At 38.5% G+C, this 24,328-nt stretch overlaps 1 protein-coding gene across 1 annotated transcript in view; it reads left to right on the plus strand.

The window, feature by feature from the left end:
* Positions 1-24,328, plus strand: part of GLUD1 (glutamate dehydrogenase 1) — a 40,154-nt gene that overhangs the window by 5,672 nt on the left and 10,154 nt on the right. Inside the window, exons 2-7 of the mRNA XM_030862821.3 lie at positions 10,542-10,622; positions 11,167-11,222; positions 12,405-12,468; positions 16,968-17,062; positions 22,038-22,217; positions 23,435-23,572. Coding sequence (XP_030718681.1) covers positions 10,542-10,622; positions 11,167-11,222; positions 12,405-12,468; positions 16,968-17,062; positions 22,038-22,217; positions 23,435-23,572 — 614 coding nt within the window. The remainder of the gene's footprint in view (positions 1-10,541; positions 10,623-11,166; positions 11,223-12,404; positions 12,469-16,967; positions 17,063-22,037; positions 22,218-23,434; positions 23,573-24,328) is intronic.

Genomic DNA, 24,328 nt, shown 5'->3' on the forward strand with positions numbered 1-24,328 from the left:
ACGAAGACAATCTGGGAGAGGGCTGCTCAAGACATTTTTAGTTACCTTTCAAAAGGCAGCTGTACCTGGGAGAGTCTGCCTTCACAAAGGTCAACTGGCAAAACAAGGGATAGCAATAATAGCATTTATTGAGCTCTTACGTGTACACCAGGCATTTTGCTAAGAGCTTTTCGTGCATCACTGCTTTGATTCCTCAGGACAACCTCATGAATGCACTGTTGACCCAGATTTTCAGATGCAGATACTAAGGCTGAAGAGTGAGGTCTCCCTTGGCAGGGTTACACAGCAGTAAGTAGTAGGGTTGGGTTCAGGCTCCAGCCATCTGATTCCAGCACCCACCTTCTTAGTCATTGTCTGGATTTATTCATGTAAAAAGTTACAAATTGTATCATGGGGTAAGCACTGATTGAGAATCATGTCATGCCATCAACACAATGATTCCTACTACTTTGGATCATTTGAAATTTATTGATAGCTATTAGAAGACCTAACTTCTTGCTAGAAAATAAATGGCGTTCACAGGTGATGACTTTACCAGTCCCTTTTTTTGTAATTACTTAGGCAATGAAGGAACATTTTAAAGAGTTTTCCGTTGAAAGAGGTTTCAAGAGCTTTGGTGTTTAAACAGTTTATGTCGGCCAGAAAAACTCATTTCTCCACCAGTGTTATTTCATGTATCTTTATGGGTCTTCAGTGCGATAATTCTTTTAGCACTTTGCAATATGTTTATTCTTTAGAGTTAGTCAAAATTTATTACTACTCAGGTCACTAATTTTTTTTTTTTTTTTTTTGCGGTACGCGGGCCTTTCACTGCTGTGTCCTCTCCCGTTGCGGAGCACAGGCTCCGGACGCGCAGGCTCAGCGGCCATGGCTCACGGGCCCAGCCGCTCTGCGGCATGTGGGATCTTCCCAGACCGGAGCACGAACCCGTGTCTCCTGCATTGGCAGGCAGACTCTCAGCCACTGCGCCACCAGGGAAGCCCAGGTCACTAATTTTTAAATGGCTTTCTTCTGGGTGTCTCTTCCTAAAAACTAAGAAAAGCCTTTGTTTATCGTGAATTGCTGTTCTCTTGATTGTTCTTGGAGAAAGTCTTTCAGACCTTCTAATTTTTCTAAATTGCTGCTTGGCTAGAGGAAAATGTGAAAGATGACACAAATGAAAATTATAAAGGTTGATTTTCCTTTCCTGGAACCAGTCAATAAGTGACACAGTTGGAAGCACACTGGATAATATGTTACTGCAATAGGAGTTCAAGGAAGATGCCCAGGAAAGACCATCTTGATTTGGAAGTAGGGAAGGCTGGTTAGGAGTTAGACTGGGGAAAGGTCATTTCAGATAGATATGTCTTAGAGGGGGTGGCATCAGCTCAGGCAGGAGGTGGGACTGTGTGTTGGGGTCATGAGGACAGAATATGTTTGTAAATAGTGAAAAGTAAGGTTTTATGGAATAATAAATATTTATGTGGTTTCTGCCTGCAGTTCCTAATACAGAGCTCCTAAAATCCTTGTGATTTCCTTAGTGATAGGGGTTCTGGGAGTATCCATTGTTCTAATATTTGGCCTTTGACTCCAGTTGCTCACACGGAGCCCCTGAAACCCTTGTAATTTCCTGAGTTATGGGGGGTGGTAGAGAGTTCCTAAATCCCTTGGAATTTCCTGGGTGATAAGAGCACCTTTTGTTCTAATGAGGCAACTCTTGATGGGCTCCTGGTTAGCTTCAGGGTTCCCCTACAGGTAGAATATATGGAATAGGGAGTCAAAGATGTAACTCTAATCTGAGACACTGGTAGAAAAACTGGTATCAGGGAAAGAAGTGTTACTAGGAAAGAGGACTGAATTTTGAAAATAAAGGGAATCTGGTGTAAAATGATCCTTAGGAAAAATGGAGATACAGGCGTATGTTTTTCTCAATCTTACCCTTGCAAAAAAAACAGTGTGGTGCCCGTCCCTACCTTGTCTCCCATATCCCTATAATTCTTCTCGTCCTCTCTTAAGATCCCTCTCAGATATCACCTAGACTTGTAAATAATAGATATGAAACTAGATATCTGAAATTTTGAGCCTTTACCTCTTTGAACCTTTTTATAACAAATTGTTGTCTTTTACTAAGTGCTATCCACTTTATATTCACCAATTTTACTAACATCATTTCCAGGACCTGTTTGGTATGAAGATATGACTAAGCTTAGTGTTATCAGAATAAGGAATCTATAAAACAAAAATTAACAGAATCCCCCTTTTAATTCATATTCTTTCCTCCATCCATCGGGCAGTAAGTTAAATACTTAAACACAAAACAACTCTATGTTCTGTAGATATGTATGTACATAAATGCAGGGAAATGACTTGGAAGGCTATATACATTTAAGTTGCCAAGAATAGTCACCCCTAAGGGCTGGGGTCATAAGTGGTAATCAGGAGACATCAGCTTTTTCTGTATTTGAATTTTGAAAACATGCGTATGTGTTACATAATCTTGAAATTTTAATGGAAAGAAGAGATATATTTTTCATTTCGTTTTTCCAACAGCAGCTAAACATTTGCTTCCCAGAAAGCTTAGTTTTGTCTTTTCAAAATGCTTAAAATAAAGATTTTGATAATGGGTTAAGACTGTAAAGTGTTTGTTCCCTGCCTTCTTAAAAGGAACAGTACATGGATACTGTCAAGCAGGCTTTAGTTTCTGTACTAAATGCTCCTTCCTGGAGCTGAAGGAATTTTTGTGAGACTTCTAGTATTTTGCATGGTCATTACTTGCTGGTGGGTAGGTACTGGTTCCTCACTGCTTCTTTCCCTCCTCTCCTCATTTTTAATTAAGTTATGCTCTTTTATTGCGAGTTAGGGAATATTAAGTGAGAAAATAGGTTCTAATGAGTAAATGGCAAGTGTATTAGTGCATGAATTTTAAGAGTTCTAAGTCCTCTTTGCCTTTCTGGGGTTCTGTACTTGGGGTAGGACTCTTGGTTATTGAGTAAATAGTTTCTGAAAAGAGACAATACAGTTGGAAATTGAATTTCTGGTCAGTAAATCAAAGCCTGTTAAAAGATCCAGGTTCAAGTAACTTTTAAAACCCCATTTGAATTTTCATGAATGTGTTTAGTTAATGATTCATCATAAAAAACAATGGTGACTTAGTCGCTAGGAGCTTTTTTGTATGTTTTTGAGTTTGAGTCAGCTAGCAAGAGGGAGAAAAATTCAAGCTACTCAGTTCTGTTTTTCACTGCATCTTTTTCAGAGTAATCAGCTGATGTGTTTTCTTTATCACCATAGCAACTTAGTCAGTTTTTGCTTTTGATTTTTTTTTTCCTCCTAGAAAAACTTACTGTACACCAATCTTAGGCTCTTGAGGGTAGTAAGGAAAATATTTGGGAATTAAGTTAAAAGGCTGAGAAATGTTTTGTGCTGTGTATAGTTTGCAGAGGTCTGCATTTCATTAATGTTCTTTTGAAACATCTGATTATCAGTTAGCTCAAAATAACTATATGTTAAGTTAATTTATCTGGAGAATCAAAGGTATGATTTCAAAGTTCTATCACCAATCTTTCCTCCAACTTTACCAAGTTTGATAAATAATAAACATTGTCATGGGTGGTGTTTCTTTAGTTTCCTCTGGTGAGCTGAAAGCACAGATTACTCTTTCAGCCGTGGTCCTTGAGTTTAGACCCCGTTTATTTCTTTTCTTTTTTCTTTTTTATTTTATATTGGAGTATAGCTGGTTTACAATGTTGTGTTAGTTTCAGGTGTACAGCAAAGTGATTCAGTTATACATATACATATTTCTATTCTTTTTCAGATTCTTTCCCAGATAGGTTATTACAGAGTATTGAGTAGTGTGTAAATGTTAATCCCAACCTCCAGACCCCATTTATAATGACATCAGACCTGTGGTCCACATCTGTATAATCACCCAGTTCCCTTTCTAGTGTACCCAGCCAGGGACTTGTGCTTTCCATTGGAAGCATCTACCTCCATTATTACATCTGTCGTTCAAAGATCCTGTTGATCTCTTCCCAAACAGTAGCAATGCTAGTGTCAGCGTAGGCTCTAAGACTTTAGGACACTGAAAAACTATAATATACTTTTCTCCATTTTTGTAATAAAAGTTGTTCCTTCTAGATTCTGTCCCTGTGCCCCATCCAATCCCTGTTGGTCTTGCTTACCTTTAGCCTTCTGTGTCACAGAAAAGAGGGAAAGAAAGGCTTGGTTTTATAAAAAGTGAGAATATTCATACTGCAAATAAGGTCCTTCTTGCTTCATTTTGGTTTAAAATGTTTTAAGATTTTTTTTGTTTTCTTTTATGCATGTGGGTATTTGGCTTTATTGAACGACTTTGTCTTCATATTTACTATTCTTGCTATACAGGAGGCATTCAAAAATGCTAGGTTTTCCCCTTCTTTCAGAACTTCAAAGTATATGTCACATCATTTTGTCCTTCATGTACACCAATTGTGCTAATATCTCCTTATCCACTGAATTTACAAATTTATTGGAGAATATTGTCTTTTTTGCAGTCATATTCTTAGCATTCATTAGAATGTGGTAAAGAATTTTCAGGTGGCAGTATATTTTTAGTAATTATCTTTGGTTTCCAGTCGCAGAGGAAGAAGAATAACTAGCCTTCCCTTGGGTGTGGGTAATTCCTGTATTACTGGAGTCTGTACTAGTATATCTGCCAAATTCCACACGTAAAAACATTCACGTATCACTAATTAGAAAGTTAAAAATGAAAGCATACGTCTTCTTTAGCCTAGGCATCCCCTGCATTTATTTCTAGGTCTCTCACCCTTTATCAGTTACAGGGCTTATTCCCCTGACTCCACTACTTTCCTTATAGTGGTCCCTTGCCTCAATTCACTAGAAGTCTTCATTGGTTCCTAGCCTGCAGAAAATGCCTGTGGAGTGAGGTGATTTATGTAACTACTACTCTTCAGTGTCTTGCAGTTGAGCTCTCTAAATGGGTGTGGCTAGGAAAGAAAATTTGACTTTACAAACAGGAATTCCTGGGTGCCATCCAGTGGAAACATGTTTTTTGTTACATGCAGTTTCTGACTCATAGCATTCCAGGACTTCTGCAATAAAGTAAACTTTGTTTACACTGTTTTGTAGAAGGAGGGGCCTGGTTTCTAATGAGCATTTAAGTCTAGAACATTAGGATTGCTGTCTGATTTATGAGTGTTAGTATTTCAAGCTGTTTTTCGTTTCCCACTGAATGCATTAGTTATAAGCACTGGGTAAGGGAAAGTAACTTTTCCCGCACTTAAGAAAGCAAGGAAAATTAATGTAACTTAGTGACTATTTCCATAGACTCTAAAAGCACAATGAAAAAAGTGCTTCAACTGTAATAGGAAAAATGCTGATTCTTAATAGAGCACTATTTTACCACCTCCACGAATTTGTCTTGAGAAGTAATAAATTCAAAGTTTATTGAGCTGTTTGTTTAAAATCCTATCCATTTAAATTTTTAAAAACTACATTTCTTTGTTATTTGCTACTACTTTGCAGTACTTATAATAGCAGTGAAAATAGTTGAGATTGAAGTATTGACCACATGCAGACACTGTGCCAGCTGCCTCAAACACATTATCCCAAGCAATTCTGGCATGAAGCCTAAGAGCACTGTTTGCACCTCCCCAGGTGAGCAAGTGCAGATGCCCACAGCAGTTGCTATTGGGGTGAATTCACTTAGTTAGGAAATGCTGGGCACTGCACCCAACCCAGCTCCCTGGCCTAGCATAGTTTCCACTAAATAATATGCCTAAGTAATGCCTATTCACTAAGTGACAATTTGTACAAACACATTTTAGTATTTAAACAAGTTTTTAACTTAACCAAGGAGATAAAAAACCTATACTCTGAAAAATTAAAGACATTATTGAAGGAAATTGAAGATACAAAGAAATGGAAAAATATCCTGTGTTCATAGATAGGAAGAATTCATAATATTAAAATGCCTGTACTACTCAAAGCAATCAACAGGTTTTATGCAATCCCTATCAAAATCTCATAACAGGACTTCCCTGATGGTGCAGTGGTTAAAAATCCACCTGCCAATGCAGGGTACATGGGTTAGAGCCCTGGTCCAGGAAGATTCAACATGCTATAGAGCAACTAAGCCCGTGCGCCACAACTACTGAGCCTGCGCTCTAGAGCCCACAAGGCACAACTACCGAGCCCACGTGCCACAACTACCGAAGTCTGCGCACCTAGAGCCAATGCTCCACAACAAGAGAAGCCAGCACAATGATAAGCCCGCACACTGCAATGAAGAGTAGCCCCCACTCGATGCAACTAGAGAAAAGCCTGTGCGCAGCAATGAAGACCCAGTTCAGCCAAAAATTTTAAAAAAATCTCATAACAATTTTTCACAGAACTAGAACAAATAATCCTAAAATTTATATGGAACCACAAAAGATCCTGAATAGCCAAAACTGTCTTGAGAAAAAAGAACAAAGCTGGAGGTATCATACTCCCTGACTTCCAACTATACTACAAAGCTACAGTAATTAAAACAGTATAGTACTTACACAAAAACAGACACATTGATCAGTGGAACAGAATAGAGAGCCATAAAGAAACCCACACACTTATGGTCAATTAATCTACAACAAAGGAGGCAAGAATATACAATTGAGAAAAGATAGTCTTTTCAATAAGTGGTGCTGGGAAAACTGGGCAGCTACATGTAAAAGAATGAAATGAGAACATTTTCTCATGCTATACAAAATAATGGATTATACAAAAATAAACTCAATGGATTAAAGACCTAAAGATAAGACCAGAAACCATAAAACTTTCAGAAGAAAACATAGGCAGAACACTCTTTGATATAAATCATAGCAACATTTTTTTTTGATCTGTCTCCTAAGGCAAAGGAAACAAGCAAAAATAAACAAATGGGACCTAATTGAACTGTAAAGTGTTTGCATAGCAAAGGAAACCATCGACAAAATGAAAAGACAACCTACCGAGTGGGAGAAAATATTCACAAGTGGTATGACTGATAAGGGGTTAAATATCCAAAGTATATAAACACCTCATGCAACTCAATACCAGAAAAACAACCTGATTAAAAAATGGACAGAAGACCACAAATAAAAAATGTTGGTGAGGATATAGAGAAAAGGGAATGCTAGTAGAGTTGGTGGGAGTGTATAAAATTGGTGCAGCCAATTTATGGAAAACTGTGGCAGTTCCTCAAAAGAAGTAAAGATAGAACTACCATAGGATCCAGCAGTTCCATTCCTGGGTAAATATCCGAAGAAAATGAAAATACTAATTCGAAAAGATACATGCACCTCAGTGTTTAGAGCAGCATTACTTGCAATAGCCAAGATATGGAGGCACTCTAAGTGTCCAAGAAATGAGCAGATAAAGATGTATATAATTTTTATATATTATATATAGTTATGTATATAACTATATATAATATAAAAATGAATGCAGGGCTTCCCTGGTGGAGCAGTGGTTGAGAGTCCGCCTGCCAATGCAGGGGACATGGGTTCGTGCCCCAGTCCGGGAAGATCCTACATGCCGCAGAGCAGCTGGGCCCGTGAGCCGTGGCCACTGAGCCTGCGCGTCCGGAGCCTGTGCTCTGCAACGGGAGAGGCCACAGCAGTGAGAGGCCCGCGTATCGCAAAAAAAAAAAAAATGAATTTTACTCAGCCCTAAAAAAGAATGAAATTTTGCTGTTTGCAACCACATGAATGGACCTGGAAGGTATAATGCTTAGTAAAATAAATAAGAGACAAATACTGTATGTTATCACTCATATGTAGAAACTAAAAAATAAATAGGGACTTCCCTGGTGGCACAGTTGGGAATCCGCCTGCCAGTGCTGGGGACACAGGTTCGATAAATTAATTAATTTTTTAAAAATAAAATTAAATAAATGGATGAATTTCACAAAACATATTCATAGATATAGAGAACAATAGTGGTTACCAGGAGGGAGGGGCAAGTTAGGGGTAGGGGATTAAGAGGTACAAACTACTGTGTATAAAATAAGCTACAAGAATATATTGTGCAGCACAGGGAATATAGCCAACATTTTATAATAACTTTTTGTTTTTTGGCTGCATTGGGTCTTTGTTGCTGCTCACGGGCTTTCTCTAGTTGTGGCGAGCAGGGGCTACCCATTGTGGCGGTGCTCGGGCTTCTCACTGCGGTGGCTTCTCTTGTTGCAGTGCCCGGGCTCTAGGTGTGCGGGCTTCAGTAGTTGTGGAGCATGGGCTCAGTAGTTGTAGCCCTCGGGCTCTAGAGCGCAGGCTTAGAAGTTGTGGCGCACAGGCTTAGGTGCTCCGTGGCATGTGTGATCTTCCCCGGACCAGGGCTCAAACCTGTGTCTCCTGCATTGGCAGGAGGATTATTAACCACTGCACCACCAGGGAAGTCCCTGTAATAACTTTAAATGGAGTATAATCTATAAAAGTAGTGAATTACTATGTTGTATACCTGAATACTTCAATTTAAAATATTTTTAATTAAACAATTTTTGTTGACAGTGTTTGGTCTTAATATTACTTACAAATTTTGGATTTTTTTTTTTTTCTGGAATAGTTTTTAGGACCTGGTACTTTTGCTTTTTAGTGCTTTTTATTCCATAATATGCACAGGCACTGACTTACATGTATGTCAAAATTTTAACATGGATTCTGTCTTTCTACCTTAAGTTTTAAGAGTCAAGAAATAGTCATATTTATTCCACATGTATTTGAGTGCCTAATACACGCAAATTTTCTGTGTGAGGCACCAAGAATTAGTAGACAAAAGAAAGCCTGTCTTCATGGTGCTAATTTGCTGGGGTGGGGGTGGTGGGGGTGGAAGCTGGAGAGTAAACAAACATAAAGTCAATTTAAAGTAAATAGGGGCTGGAGAGTGGGGATGAGGAAGAAGTGCTATTTTAAATTATTTTAAAAGGGGTGGTCAGGGAGGGCCTCTCAGAATGAAGAAGGTTTTTAATAAAGACCTGAACAAAATGAGGAAGCAAGCTTATAGCAACAGGTATCTGCTATATGCAAAAAAAAAACCCCAAAACGCTGTCATTTCTCATTCTAAAATTTTAATAACAATTTACTCCACAAATAATCTGAGAACCCATTATATGCAAGATACAGTTTTCTAAGAGCTTGCTTTTCTAAATATATTCATTTTATTTTTCTGATAGGACAAAGAAATATGTTCAGTTTCAGAATTTGCTCTTTATGATCATGTACTGACAGATGAAATTCTCTTGAAACGTGTTGTTTATGTTCAGGTAGGTGTTTTCTGAAACATCCAAGAAGCCAGCTTTTTTAAATGACTAAGGGAGTTTTCTCAAACTGCTGGTCCATGAGAATACTGTGTATTTCTATCTGAAAAATATTTATTTTTTGATTCTTTTATTCCCAGAATCCTTTAAGAGGTGTCCCTGGGCCCCCATACTTGTGACTTAGTGTCAGGGAGCCCCAAGCAGTGTGCAAAACATCAGCCTCACTCAGGCCTTCTTCCTTGGGGTTGAGAAGCAGTAGACTAAAAGGATGAGAGGTGGCTTAACCCTGCAAAACTTGTAAGGGTTATTGACTAAGACCCCCAAAACCAAAGTAGTGGGCATAGCCGCTTTCTGTGTCCCCTCTACCAAACATCTAGTTTGGTAGAGGATTGGGGGCATTAAGACTCCGAGTTACCTGTCTGCTTGGCTACCTCCCATCCTTATAGAAGAGTGAAGGGAATTGCTCATTTCCAGAAAGGAGAGATGACTTTGTCAAGCTTCTCACTTCTTGGTTGAAAGAGGCTGGCAGTGGGTGAAGGGAGTTACAGGTAAGGATCTCTTTGGTTATACCCCATTGAAGCCAAAACCTCTATTTAGACATCTGATATTCAAGTTGAAACTGTCAAGCCTGTTAACTGTCCATTTGCCTATAGCAAAATTCTTGAACTCTCTGCTACCAGGTCACCTAAAGCAAAAAGTAAAAGAAAGAAAAGCCTCCATGGAGTTACTTGTCTCCCTGAAAGGGTAAAAATCATTCATTTGAAGGTAATTTTTGTCTATGAAATCATATTTACTGTTATTTCCCACTGGGTTATAAGTCCCTGAAGGACAGGGCTATCTTATCTCGAAATCCCCAGAAACCCTACTTGATGCTACTCATACCAGAAAGCAAACACTGAACTTCACCAATCTTATTCTCTTAAATATGAAAATACTTGAATCAAATTCAGTGCTCATTCTGTCGCTCTTTCTGGGTATCTAATTAGCAGCTTTTTTCCTACTGACTCTTTTTTTTTTTTTTTTCTGGCCAAGCCACACAGCATGTGGGATCTTAGTTCCCCAACCAGGGATCAAACCCGAGCCCCCTTGCAGTGGAAGCATGGAATCTTAACCACTGGACCACCAGGGAAGTCCCCCTATTGACTCTTTAGTCATAAGCTACTTTAGGTGTTCTTGAAAATAACCATAAAAAGTGTGGACATTTTCAATTTCTAGAATTCTTTTTTCAACATGCCAGAAGGATGTTCTAAATATATCCCCTTCTTTCTCACCCCCCTCTTTTTTTTTAAACCGCCAGGTATCCGTTACAGCACTGATGTGAGTGTAGATGAAGTAAAAGCTCTGGCTTCTCTGATGACATATAAGTGTGCAGTGGTTGGTAAGTGGGCTCCTTTTGCTGCTACCTAATAAGAACTCTTTGGGGAAATATGTTTGCATACAAGGTTACTTTTAAGATGTTAGAGAAATATACCTCATCAGAAGTGGCGGTTTTTTGTTTTTGTTTTAGGTTGCACAGTTTGACATACCATTTTTCAATTAGTCTTAATTAAGATTTAGTCTTTTTTTTTTAACGGGGAACTTTATAGGAACTAATTGAATTTTCCTTAAGTGTAGATCTTTGTTTAAATCCCTTTCTATACTCTGTAAATAAGACCAAATCAGTAATAAGGAAAATAAATATGCCATTACATTTTAGAAATAGTAAAGCACACTGATTAAATATGCATTGTAATTTGCCTAGTCTAGTATTCTGTTCACTAGAATTTTGAGGTACAACATTTTAGAAGAGATTGTGGGTTTATTTATTGAATTTTCTGAAACTAAAGCTAAAAGTATCACACTTTTATAATATTACACAGTGCTTTCTGCCTTTTTAATTCTCTTAGCCTTTATATGGAATAACTTTCAGACTTCTCTTTCAGATGTGCCATTTGGGGGTGCCAAAGCTGGTGTTAAGATCAATCCCAAGAACTATACCGTAAGTATCAAAGTGACATTAGTTCACATGGTGCATTTACAAAGAACTTGAAATTACTGGACTTCTGTGTATCCCCTATACCAGTGAGATTAATGGTTCCTATTGCTTTTATAAATTTCTTTATTTATTTATTTTTGGCTGTGTTGGGTCTTTGTTGCTGCGCGTGGGTTTCTCTAGTTGTGGTGAGCAGGGGCTACTCTTCATTGTGGTGCATGGGCTTCTCATTGCAGTGGCTTCTCTTGTTGCGGAGCACAGGCTCTAGGTGCACGGGCTTCAGTAGTTGTGGCTCGTGGGCTCTAGAGCACAGGCTCAGTAGTTGTGGCGCACGGTCTTAGTTGCTATGCGGCATGTGGGATCTTCCCGGACCAGGGCTCAAACCCGTGTACCCTGCATTGGCAGGCGGATTCTTAACCACTGCGCCACCAGGGAAGTCATCCTATTGCTTTTAAAAGGAATGGAAAAACAAGCAGATAATTAACTCATTGAGTGTTTTGCCATATGAAAGGTCACCTACTTACATCAATGTCCTTTTTCATTTCCTTACTTGGTTAAAATGTAATTAATATAATTAGTATACCTTCATATTCTTAAGCATTTATATTCATGCGTGTTATATACGACTATAATATAAATGTATTCTATATATAAATATTATCATATACTATATATAACTGTGCTCTGAGGTTTTTATGTTGGGATCCTAAGGTTCTAGTGACATATCTTAACTAGTTTGGTAAAAATTTTATTATTTATCCTATCAATTCCAAGTTAATTTAAGCTGCTAATTAACCTCTGTATTAAGTTAAATAAATTATGTGAATAAATATCTGTATACGAACAATATATATGATTTTATTTTTTAAATTTGCAATTTAAATGAAAATACACCATAAGGATTGCTCATAAGATCCTATATTAATACAAGGAGAAGAGGTTTGAGCCTTAGCACTACTATCTGTTCCTTACGTAACCTAATTTCTGGTCTGTCAAATTTAAAATTTAATTTCCGTTTAAAATGGAAATACCTACTTTATGAATTGCTCTGAAGATTACACAAGAAGATATATGAAAATATCCTATAAGTAGAAAATAGAATGCAACTATTAGTTATCTCCACAAGTGGTTTTTCTATCAAAAATTATTTTTTCATTATTGTTTGTGTTTCACCTTTTTCCTTTATAGGATAATGAATTGGAAAAGATCACAAGGAGGTTCACCATGGAGCTGGCAAAGAAGGGCTTTATTGGTATGTATTGCCATGTAGATTTACACAGAGTGGGAACATCTAAAAAGTAATTGTCTTAATTTAAACTCCTGCTTTTGTCTATACATGCATAGAGAGACTTGTCCTCTTACTTTGAGAAATTGGGTTCTGTGTTAAACATGGTGAACATACCTGGGCCTGTTCATGACACCTCTCTAATAGAAAAGTTCAGGTTCTCAGTATACAGTGTGGATACGAGGAGAGGTCACTTCCACCTCTTCTCCTTGTACAGACATAATAAAGGTTTTTGATCAGTGTAACAGCATTGAACAACAAGCACAATCACAATTGTGACATCCAAAAAGATTTTAGGAACTAAATAATGCCTGCATTATAAACAGTTTTTAATATGCAAAAAGCAGTTTTGCAATAGTAATCCTGTTGCGAAAGCAGTGAGAAAACTGATGCTGTTTAGAATTGGAGGCTTAAGCAGGCCTTTCCCTTCAAAGCAGTGGGCACAGGCTGGGAGTGTGGAGGCTCATGCTGATTGACATTCACTGTGACATCACTGGCTGATTTTAAGGATTCCTGGGGCTCCTAATGTTTGTTACTCGGACTAAATTTCTGAGGGTACTGATCTTCATTTTCTTGATTTTCTATCGTACTATTATCTATGTCATATGTTATTTTGTGTATGAGATGTTAATATTCTTTTCTGTAATATATAATTTTAAATTTCAAGCAAATTGTCTATTTATTTTCTTGTCCTAGAAAGATTCTGATTTGTTTTAAAAAAATAAAATCATTTAATAGAATTTTGCCCCTTTAACAATAGTTAAAACTAAGAAGACTGACTAAAATAGGAAAGATATTTCTGTTTTCCTATCCCTCTTGTTTTCCTTCCCCAGTATTCTTCTCACTGTTGACAAGTTCCTGTGAACTTAATATATCCTTATTTTGACATCTGCCCCTTTTAAGTAACACTAGAACTTTACTAGATTTGTCCTGTCTTTTATAATTTAAAAGGCATTTGGATTCTTGGCATGCATCCTCCCTGGCACTGCCGTGAGCTGTACTTACACAGTCATTGTACAGGGGTAGCACTAGTTAATGAGATAACTACCTCCTTCACAGAAATATCTACTAATTCTGATAGACTTCATAATTTTTTATATCATAACTTAGCTTAAACTCTTAGCTTAAATCTCAAATGTATTTAATAGTCTTGAGGGGTTTCAGACTTTATTCAGTTGTATTTATTGTCCATATATAGAGGATATCCAGCTTAATTTTCTCTATATTGACAAGAACCCTGTAATTGCAAAGGTTAAAAAGTGATTCATTGAAACACCGAAAGCTTAAATATTAGCAATTTGACTTTTTTGCTTATGTGCAAAAGCCATCATGCAGCTAAACTGACATCTGGGCCCAGAAAGCTTTGTAGCATAAGGGAATGCAGTTGGCATTCTTTCCCTCTCTAGGGCACAGAACTACTCCTGAGCAAACCTTTGGAACTGACGTCATTTCGGTTATTTTCTCACTTCCCTTTCCACAGAGTTTCAGATTATGAGTTAGACCTGAATCTGGGTCCTGGTTCTGTCACTTCGTGTGAGTTTAAGGTCAGCTTTTCAATTTCTGCGAAAAGAGTCAGCTCTGGTTTTGATAGGGCTTGCTTTGATTCCGTAGACCTATTTGTAGAGTGTTGCCATCTTAACCTTTTTTATTTTTAATTTTGTTTTATTTTTTATAAGTAGGCTCTCATTAGTTATCTATTTTATACATAGTAGTGTATATATAGTGTATTTTATACATTAGTGTATACATGTCAATCCCAGTCTCCCAGTTCATCCCACCACCCACCCCCTCACTTTCCCCCCCAACAATGCCACTTTTCATCCAAGGGAGAACATTCATACCTTATTCTATTTTCCACTTTAAACTAGTCCATGAACACTGAATGTCTTTCCATTTGTTTTTGTTTTTAAACATACATTTTATTTATTTATTTATTTGGGGTTTTTTATTTATATATTTTTGGCTGTGTTGGGTCTTCATTGCTGCGCGCGGGCTTTCTCTAGTTGCGGCGAGCGGGGGCTGCTCTTGGTTTCGGTGCGTGGGCTTCAGTAGTTGTGGCTTGTGTGTACAGGTCTCACACTACTTTTGTTAAGTTTATTCATAAGTATTTTATTCATTCTGATACTGTTCTAAGAGATATTAGTCTGCCGTATTCTTTTCTTAAGAAGTCTTTGATAGCAGGATAATACTAGCCTCATAGAATGAGTTGAGAAGTGGTCCTTCCTTTTTCTTTCTCTCTTCTTTTTTAGTTTGTGCAGGGGTGTTAATTCTGTTATGTGAGTTTTGATACCACCTTTGTAAACTGAAATTCCCTTTTCATCCACTATATCTCTATGCACCAAAATTACCCTTTTAGCTTTACCCCTACATTCATGTTCTGTGAAAGCAGTTGCTTTTTTCAGCCAATTTTTTATCTTATTTATACTGTTTCGGGATCGAGTGATGGCATTTTAACTTTCCTAAGGGTAGTTACCTGTTTTTAAAAGGATGGACTTTCACACCTGTAGGTATTTGAGAATTTACCTGTAATCCAGGAATTGCTTGTAATCTGTATCCCTATACATTGATTTTGTATGGAGTAGAAAACTCACAAGCCTAATAATATTTTGTGATTTTGCTTTGGGTAGGGGGAGCTATCTGACTTCAGCATATCTAGAATAATAATTGTTTTTGAAAAACAATTTATCATTATACGTTTTTGATTTACAAACTACATACCTCAAACTTGCCCTTCTCCAAATAGAATTGTTATTTGAGGCAACAAGCTTATTTAACACTTGGTGTTGCTGAAAACAAGCATAAATACTTTTGTAGATATCTCTAAAGAGATGTGGGAGCAATTTGTCATTTATACCTTAGGAGAAAAGCGATATGATTAAATATACTTGTATTACCCTCTAGTTGAGGTATGTCACTGTAAAGGAATGGGAATTGTGGCCAGTGGAACAGTAGAGCCCTTTTGTCAGAGGATGAGGCTAGGATATGGCATTAACTGTTCAAGCAGGAAAGTTGTATGGGGTGAGGGTGGATTGGGGGAAGTTAGACTTCTTGATATTTGTAAGACGCCTAAGGAAAAGAGTACCAGGACATAGAAGAGTTACAAGTTGGGTACGGAATGGGGAGCAAGAGTGTAAAAAACAAAACTTTGACCATTTCAAAGTTGTCTTACACCAATCCTGTATCGTCACATCACAACTTGTATCAAGAAGTACATATGTAGGGCCTGGGCCCCTAAAATGTAGAAGAATATTAGAATGGACCTTATTCTGTTGATTATAAGTACTAATTATAGGAGGAACTCAAGTATACCTCTTAGAAAGAACTTAATTTGGGAGACAGTAGTTTAATCATTTAAAAGTTGTGTTTTTCTTTTTATAAAGATAACGAGTTTGTATTTTACAATTAAAACAATATAGAAAGTTATAAACAATGCTGAAGTCTAAACATAGTGAAAAATTTTGTGCATGTCTTTCTAAACCTCTGCATACATATATACACATGGAAATATGTATAGTTATTATACAGCGGTATATATAAAGAGAATTTTATATGAATGGGAACTTATACATGCTATATGAAACCTGCTTTTTTTCACCACATGTATGTTTTGGTGATGATCCCAAGTCATTTACATGGATGTACATCATTCTTTGTAATGGCTGTATAGATGACCCATTAAATAATTAGGTTGTTTTGTATTGTATTCTTACTGTTTTGATGGGTATATTTCTATGTATTCCTGCCTTTACAGATTTGAGTGGGCACCATTTAATACATTTCCATCTGAGATCTCACTGGACATCAGCATTAGTGCTGTCATTGGCACTTGTTGCTGCCTGTGGGCTAGCTTCTTGTTATCCTCGAACTTTTTATTTGCTGATCTGAGGAACTGAAAGTCAAGGCCTAAAACTTTCTGTACAGAGTGAGCTTTGAGTAATAGGTCAAAGCAGCGTTATGTCATGGGTAAAAGTATTATGGGGCTTAACATAATACTTCAGCAGTGTGTCTTTTCCCTTTTTCTACTTGGTGAGGAGGGCTTACACGCCCAGTAAGCAAGTATGTCACTGTGCTGTCTCATATACATAAACTTTCTAACCATAACAACCCTCCTTATGGTACTGTTATCTCTAAGTACAGTTTAAGGAACTGAGGTCAGGAGAGGCTAAACTGATTTGCCTATGCTTGCAACATTCAGAAATCTGTTGAGTGGCTTATCAGTTGTGCATAGCTAATTTCACATAGCAAGTGAACACCAGTGGGAGAAGTTATCATGTAACACTGTGCATCTGTAAATTTTGTAATGAAACATTTAATAAGTATTTCTATGTCTTGAATTGGTAACCTAGATGAAATCTAAAGTTTTCTAGCCGTGGTAGCTTTGTTATTATAGAGAATTGCAAGGATCTATGTGTTTGAGATGCATTTATCTTAAAAATTGGTGCAATGCCCTTTCCCTGTGCCCCCAGGTCCTGGCATTGATGTGCCTGCCCCAGACATGAGCACAGGCGAGCGGGAGATGTCCTGGATTGCTGACACCTATGCTAGCACCATAGGGCACTATGTGAGTACCCACCAAAGCTCTGAGGGCTTCATTTGCTATCTACCAGAAATAACAGTTCAAATGATGATATGTATAAGGGGAGAATTCACTGGGTTTTTCTCCTCTCCTTTAATCATATCGTGATTTTATATATTACTTCTGTCTATCTTATATCATAAATGCAGTGAACTTGGATTGAGCTTTTACTCATATGCAACCCTATCCTGACCACTGGGATGGGCCCTCAAAGATCACCTCCCAGGGCAGGATACACTACAAGACAGTTAAAGGGAAATAAGGAAGCATTAAATTCGGGCTTTTCCCTCAAAGGAACTAAGACACATTAAGCAGATAAGGTATGGAGATAGTGTAATAGCAGGGTGCAGAGTTTCTAAAAGCAGGCTTCCTGGAAGAGGTATTTGGTCAGGGCTGGACATTGAAAATGGATAGAATTTAAACATGGAGATTTGGAGGATAGGAGGGGAAACTGTAGAGCTCAGATTGTCTGAAGATAAGGCACATTTAGAAAGGTAGTAAGAGAATGATGAAGTAAGTGGAAGAGTAGAAAAATACTCAAGTCCCAGTGTTTTTATTTTACTTGCTAGTCAGCGGGGGAGCCTTTGATGCTGACCCTTCCTTAGGGGAGAGAGGGCGGCAGCAGTGTTAGGCTGGAGCAAAGAGATGGCCTCCACAGTGTCAGTGTCTGTCTTCACAGCCGGGAGCGATAGGGCTGGGGAGAAGCATTGGCTCATGACAGAGGTAGACTCAGCAGGACTGGGTTGCATCTGTGGGACCAAAGAAAAGGACAGGATTGAGTCAGAAAGAACCAGGAGGACTTAGAGTCTGGGGACTGAGCAGAAGTAGTGCTATTAATACAGAACACAAGAAGAACAACTAACTTCGTCCTTGAAAGGGATGGAACCTTGAAAAACACTTAAGGAGTAGGAAGAGAAAGTGAGTTGAAAAGACATTTTGTTACCCAAAAACTGGGTTCATCTCTTGGTGGTGTCGAGCCAAAAGACACAACCAAGCCAAAGATCGGTAGAAGGATTTATCACTTGCAGCAAGTAGGGAGAACACTGGGATCTCTCCCAAAGCAGTGTCTCCCTGAACAGCAAAATTGGGGAAGTTTTAAGTTAAGGGTACCTGCATATTCATGAAGGGACTTGGGTGGTTGGCATAGTCCAAGCTTTAGTTAAGTCACTAAGATCAGAAAAGGTCAACATCGTCATCCCTTAGGTTCCAGTTGATCTGAAGGTTGAGCACTTCAGGCTTATCTTTACCATTGAAACAGAACTGGGAGTCTTTACAACTGATAAATTACCTTGGCTATTGTTACTTCTCTTGCTTGATAACATTCTTTTGTTCCCTTAAGATCATTAATAATTGAGACCTGTTCAAGTCCAAGCATTGTAGACAGACTTTGATAACAAAATGGCTTAGATCACAAAATGGCTTCTCATGTCAAGAAAGCCATGCCTGGTTCTCTTTCCTCCAGGGACCCCCTACCCTAACTGCTCACAATTTATTTTAAAAATATAGAGAGAGCACTTACTACACAGGAGGCTTAAAGTACAGCAAGGAGTTCAATACAATTGGGGTAAAGGCTAGAAGGAAAAGTTTTTTGTTGGTGGTGGTGGTTTTTTTTTTTTTTTTTTTCGGTACACGGGCCTCTCACTGTTGTGGCCTCTCCCATTGCGGAGCACAGGCTCAGCGGCCATGGCTCACGGGCCCAGCCGCTCCGCGGCATGTGAGATCCTCCCGGACCGGGGCACAAACCCGTGTCCCCTGCATCGGCAGGCGGACTCTCAACCACTGTGCCACCAGGGAAGCCCGGGAAGGAAACGTTTTGATGCTATGAAGAGTACTGGGGACCTGACCACGTCTCTGGAGTAGGATCAGAAAAGCCTGCTTGAGATGTAACCTTCTGGTCTGCACTCTGAAAGATGAGTACACATCAACCAGGGGAAGTGGCACTGGCCAAGGGTTGGAAGCAGAAGGAAGCACCTGGGTAAAGGTCCTGATGTGAAAAGAGGTGAACCTGAGAGGCTGAGGGAACACTATGGTGGCCAGAGTAGAGAGGGCATGAGAGAGGCCAGCAGAGGAGAGTTGGACCAGATTCCTACCTTGTTGGTGACAGCAAGGACTTTGGTCTTTGTCCTGAAAACAGAGGGAAGCCAGTGAAGTGCTAATTGTAAGCAGGTGTGTGACACAGTAAGCTTCACTCTGTGTGCAGCAGAGAATGGGATTGTTGGGGACAGGAGACTACACAGGAGTCCAAAAGAGATGATATTGGCCTGCCATAGAGTTGGAGAGGAATGGACAGATTGAAGAGTGATTGGGGGGTGGAGGGGAGGAACAATTAGTTAGAAAAGAATGAGAAGTGCCAAGAGCTTCCCGTTGTGGATGTCCTGAGGGGGTGGTTCTGAGAAGAAAGCAATTCGGCAACTAGATTGGAATAGTGAGGTTGGAGCCAGACTGCAAGGGCGTGTTGAGAGGGAAGTAGGGCATGAAGAGTAGCCCTCACTTAAGAAAAATGGCACTAGAGGCGACAGCTCGAAAGGTGCCTGTTGTCTAAGAGAAAGGTTTTTGCTGTTCTTGGCATGTTGATTGGTGTGGGCCACAGATTCATCTTTTAAGGGCCCTAGTGGAAAGATCAGCCTTAGAAGAGGAGGAATATTGTTTCCTCTAAAAGGAAGGAAGGGGGCATCTAATGGAGGAATTTAGGGTTGTCTCATTTCCTGGGGGGTGATGTAGTGTGTAGTTGGGAGCACACTCAGACACCCTGGATTCTGGGAGTGGCTCCTTCACATACCAGCTCTGTGACCTGGGGCAAGTGCCTTAAGCTCTCTGTGCCTCACTTTCCTTATATGTGAAATGACAATACTAATAGCACCTAGTTCATGAGACAGTCATGAGGATTAAGTGAATGATAGTGTAATTATAACTGGCCCTCAGTAAGCATAAAAAATAAATATTTATAAACACTGAACCAGGTAAATTCCACAAATCCCCTGAAATAAAACAGGAGCAGTATGAGACACTTCAAAGAAGTTTGGTTTTGACTGCCATTTCCAAAATGTTGCTCTTCCATGTCACCTTCTTATGTTAAATGAGCTCTGGTTATGGTCTTTCATTCTTTTTAAGCAAGGCATTAGATTGAATAGTACAAAACAGTGGGCAGTACATTGTTATTCGTAGCTCTCTCCCAAAGGTGACAAAAGAAAGTTTTGTGAGGCCCTGCCAACTAAACCTTGGACTAAACACTGGTAAAAGACTGTCCTCCTTAAAGTGATAGGAAATACAAAATCAGAGCCTAAGGTAAGAAGCCGCAGTTTTTGTTTCTTATTTTCAGACGTATACCTGAACACGCAGCTTCTTTTGCCTAGCCTCGCCCAGAAGTGTGGGTGCTGGAGAGCAAGCAAGTTCTCCACCGGGGCCCAGGCTTCCAAAACAATTAGGTATGCTGGGCATCTCGCAGCCAGCCAGCCAACCGGCACCGTGCCTGACCTCTGACAGGATTGCTGTCAGCTCCAGCATTTGCATTTTCTCTGTTCAAGAGCATTTGGCACTTAACTTGGTTTGCAATTCTGTATTCATAAGCATTAACTATTCATGAAGGAAAACCATGGGAAAACTACTAATTCCATAAATCACTTTACTAGACTGTTCTGTTGTTTTTACTTTTGTTCTTTTTGTTGGTAACGATACAGCTAATACAATTCTAAAAGTTCTTATTAAACAGTCACTTTTTAACTTACCCAGCTAGGACATATGTTGAGGGGTGGGGAATATGATATGAAGTACGGCACTTTATCTTGTTTCACATCACATGGGCAGCAAATTGCCTCAACAAATTTATTAAATAGTCCATACTTTAGCCACTGACTTAAAATGCTTCCTGTATGTAATACTCATTTCCTGTATACAATAAGACTGTCTCTAAGTTTCTCCTGTCCCACAGAAGACAACAGATTTGTCTATTATGCACTGTTCTGGTTGCTACAGTTTATAGTATATGCTAAACTGGTTGCTTCCAGTTTATCCCTTGGAAGGGAAGCCCTCCCAAGCCCCTTTCTTCCTTCTAATTATTCTTGTTTCTGAACCAGAATACATGCATACTGTCAATACAGAGAGTACAGAAAGGAGACGACTTACTCTCCCACTCGGCTTCTTAGAGCTAACAGCTACTACAGGAGGTGCTCTACTGACACATGGGCATGGGCCTCTGTGTCTCACCCACGTGTACCCGTTTTTTTTAACTCCAGTAATACCATACTATATATACACAATTTTTTGTATATATACAATTGTATATATAGTATGGAATTAGAATTTCTGGATTAATGGCTTTTTGTCTTGATAGGTATTCCAGTTGCCCTGCAAAGCTTAGTTATTTTTTCTTTCTTTTTTATTTCTTGAATACTTTTGTTAATCCACTCTTAGGTGAACTTGAGTTATCTTTTAAAGTTCTTTTTTAAAAGTGACACTTAATTGAATTTCTAGATTAGTTTGGCAGAAAAATATTTTTACAGTGTTGAGTCTTCCCATCCATGAACACTGTAGTGGCTCTTCCTATCTTAGGTTCTGTTCTGGTGACGTGCTCAAGTCTTATGATAACTTTTAAGACAATTCCAGGTGACATGTATACCCTTACTTAGTAGGGCTTAAGCACTTGGTGAAGGAATAATAGTTTTAAGCTGAACTCCCTCTACTTGTGTGATCCTGCTGTTTGTATTTCCTTGATGTTTAATTCCTAAAAACCCTGCTTCTCCCATCAGAAAATAGTCTACTTTATTACATATTTTCTAGGAACAGAAACTTGAAAAGGCGAGACTTACCCCTATTGATGAACGTATACCTTAAACACACATACACTCCTAATGAGCATATTAGTTAAATGAGAATGTGTTTGCACTTCAACGCTTCTTTATGTTGGTCCTCATAGAAATTGATGTTGATATTTCATCTTTTAAGTTTTGCCCTTCTTTTGCAGGATATTAATGCCCATGCCTGTGTTACCGGTAAGCCCATCAGTCAGGGTGGAATCCACGGACGGATCTCTGCTACTGGTCGGGGAGTTTTCCATGGGATTGAAAACTTCATCAATGAAGCTTCTTACATGAGTATTTTAGGAATGACACCAGGATTTGGAGATAAAACATTTGTTGTTCAGGTAAAAATGTTTGCTTTCTTAAAGAATAACTGATATACATATAATAATAATTTTTTCACTGTTTTAAGATTTGCATTTTTTAAAATTTTATTGGAGTAGATTTGTAATGTGTTAATTTCTGCTGTACAGCAAAGTGATTCAGTTATAGTTCCCTGTGCTATACAGTAGGACCTTGTTGTTTATCCATCTTATATATAATAGTTTGCATCTGCTAATCCCAAGCTTCCACAAACCAGTTGTTGCTCTCTCCTCTGAGCCTCTGAAGCTCCCTTTCTGATCTTCCCACCAGTGATGGGGCTTCCCAGAGTGTGGGAACCTTTCCTCTTTTATAGCTGCCTTCCAGGGGCACAGGTCCCATCCCAGTTGCTTTTTTCTTTTTTTTTCCATTTTGTCCTCCCTGATTATATGGGGATCTTTCTTGTCCTTTCAGGTGTTTGAGGTCTAGTGTTCAGTAGGTATTCTGTGAGAATTGTTCCATTTGTAGATGTATTTTTGATGTATTTCTGGGAAGAGGTGAGTCGCACATCCTTGTACTCCTCCTCGATTGGAGCCCCTAGATTTGCAGTTTTTAAAATTTGATTCTTTGGATCTCTTAAGTTTTAAAATGGACATATGCAGAGTAATACATCCTTTATTTTTTGAACCTTGGTAAGATTCATGTGACTAAACCAAGTATCTCTCAAACATATGAAACTATCATCAACTTCTTTTGTTTGATATTTAAATTGCAATTGTATCCAGAAGGGGACATCTCTTAAACTATTATGTGTATACAGAAAGGTTTACACAATGATCCAAATTTCAACTTTTGTGTGGTGATTGATTAGTTTACTTAGAGGAATCAAAATTAAGTTGAATCCTACTTTAAAATAAAACCCATACCCTTCCCAATTACTGACTTATCTTTTCACGACCATAGGACATCTGGTCATCAGGAACTGAGGTCCTAGATAGCATCATTGACATCACTGCCATTTCTTTATAGGCCAGCAAGGCTGCATGTCACTGAATGTCCTCAGGACTCATTATCACAGAGGACAAAGGGTTGGGTTCCACATTCCAAAGCAAATTTATTGTTGAAGAGAGACATTGTTTCTTTTATCAGAAGGATTTTGAGAATTACTTCTAAACCAACAGAATTGTATTGGTCAGAATATGACATTTATCATCTATGCTAGGACTTTGATTTTTGTTTCACGTACAACTGTACTTCACAGGGATTTGGTAATGTGGGCCTGCACTCTATGAGATATTTACATCGTTTTGGTGCTAAATGTGTTGGTGTTGGTGAATCTGATGGGAGCATATGGAATCCAGATGGTATTGACCCAAAGGAACTGGAAGACTTCAAATTGGTATGTTAATGTAATATCTGAACAGTTTGACCACCTGAATGTTGTAAAGTTGAAATAAGTATTATTGAAATCTGTTTGCATTGCTTTTTTTTAAAATTAATTTTTATCGGAGTATAGTTGATTTGCAGTGTTGTGTTAGTTTCTGCTGTACAGCAAAGTGAATCGGTTATACATATATCCATTCTTTTTTAGATTATTTTCCTATACAGGTGATAACAGAGTATTGAGTAGAGTTCCCTGTGCTATATAGTAGGTCCTTATTAGTTATTTGTTTTATATAGAGTACTGTATATGTGTCAATCCCAAGCTCCCAATTTATCCCTCCCCACGTCCCCCCGCCCCACCGGTAACCATAAGTTTGTTTTCTACATCTGTGACTCTATTTCTGTTTTGTAAATAGGTTCATTTGTACCATTTTTAGATTCCACATATACGCAATATCATGATGTTTGTCTTTCTCTGTCTGACTTCACTCAGTATGACAATCTCTAGGTCCATCCAGGTCTCTGCAAATGGCAATATTTCATCCTTTTTAGACTGCCATATTTTAGATTCCACATATACATGATATCATGATATTTGCCTTTCTCTTTTTGACTTACTTCACTTAGTATGATAATCTCTAGTTGCATCTGTGTTGCTGCAAATGGAATTATTTCATTCTTTTTTATGGCTGAGTAATTAATATTCCATCGTATATACGTACCACATCTTCTTTATCCATTCATCTGTCGATGGACGCTTAGGTTGCTTCCA

The sequence above is a fragment of the Globicephala melas genome, chromosome 16 (genome assembly GCF_963455315.2).
Source record: "Globicephala melas chromosome 16, mGloMel1.2, whole genome shotgun sequence".
Classification (NCBI taxonomy): domain Eukaryota; kingdom Metazoa; phylum Chordata; class Mammalia; order Artiodactyla; family Delphinidae; genus Globicephala; species Globicephala melas.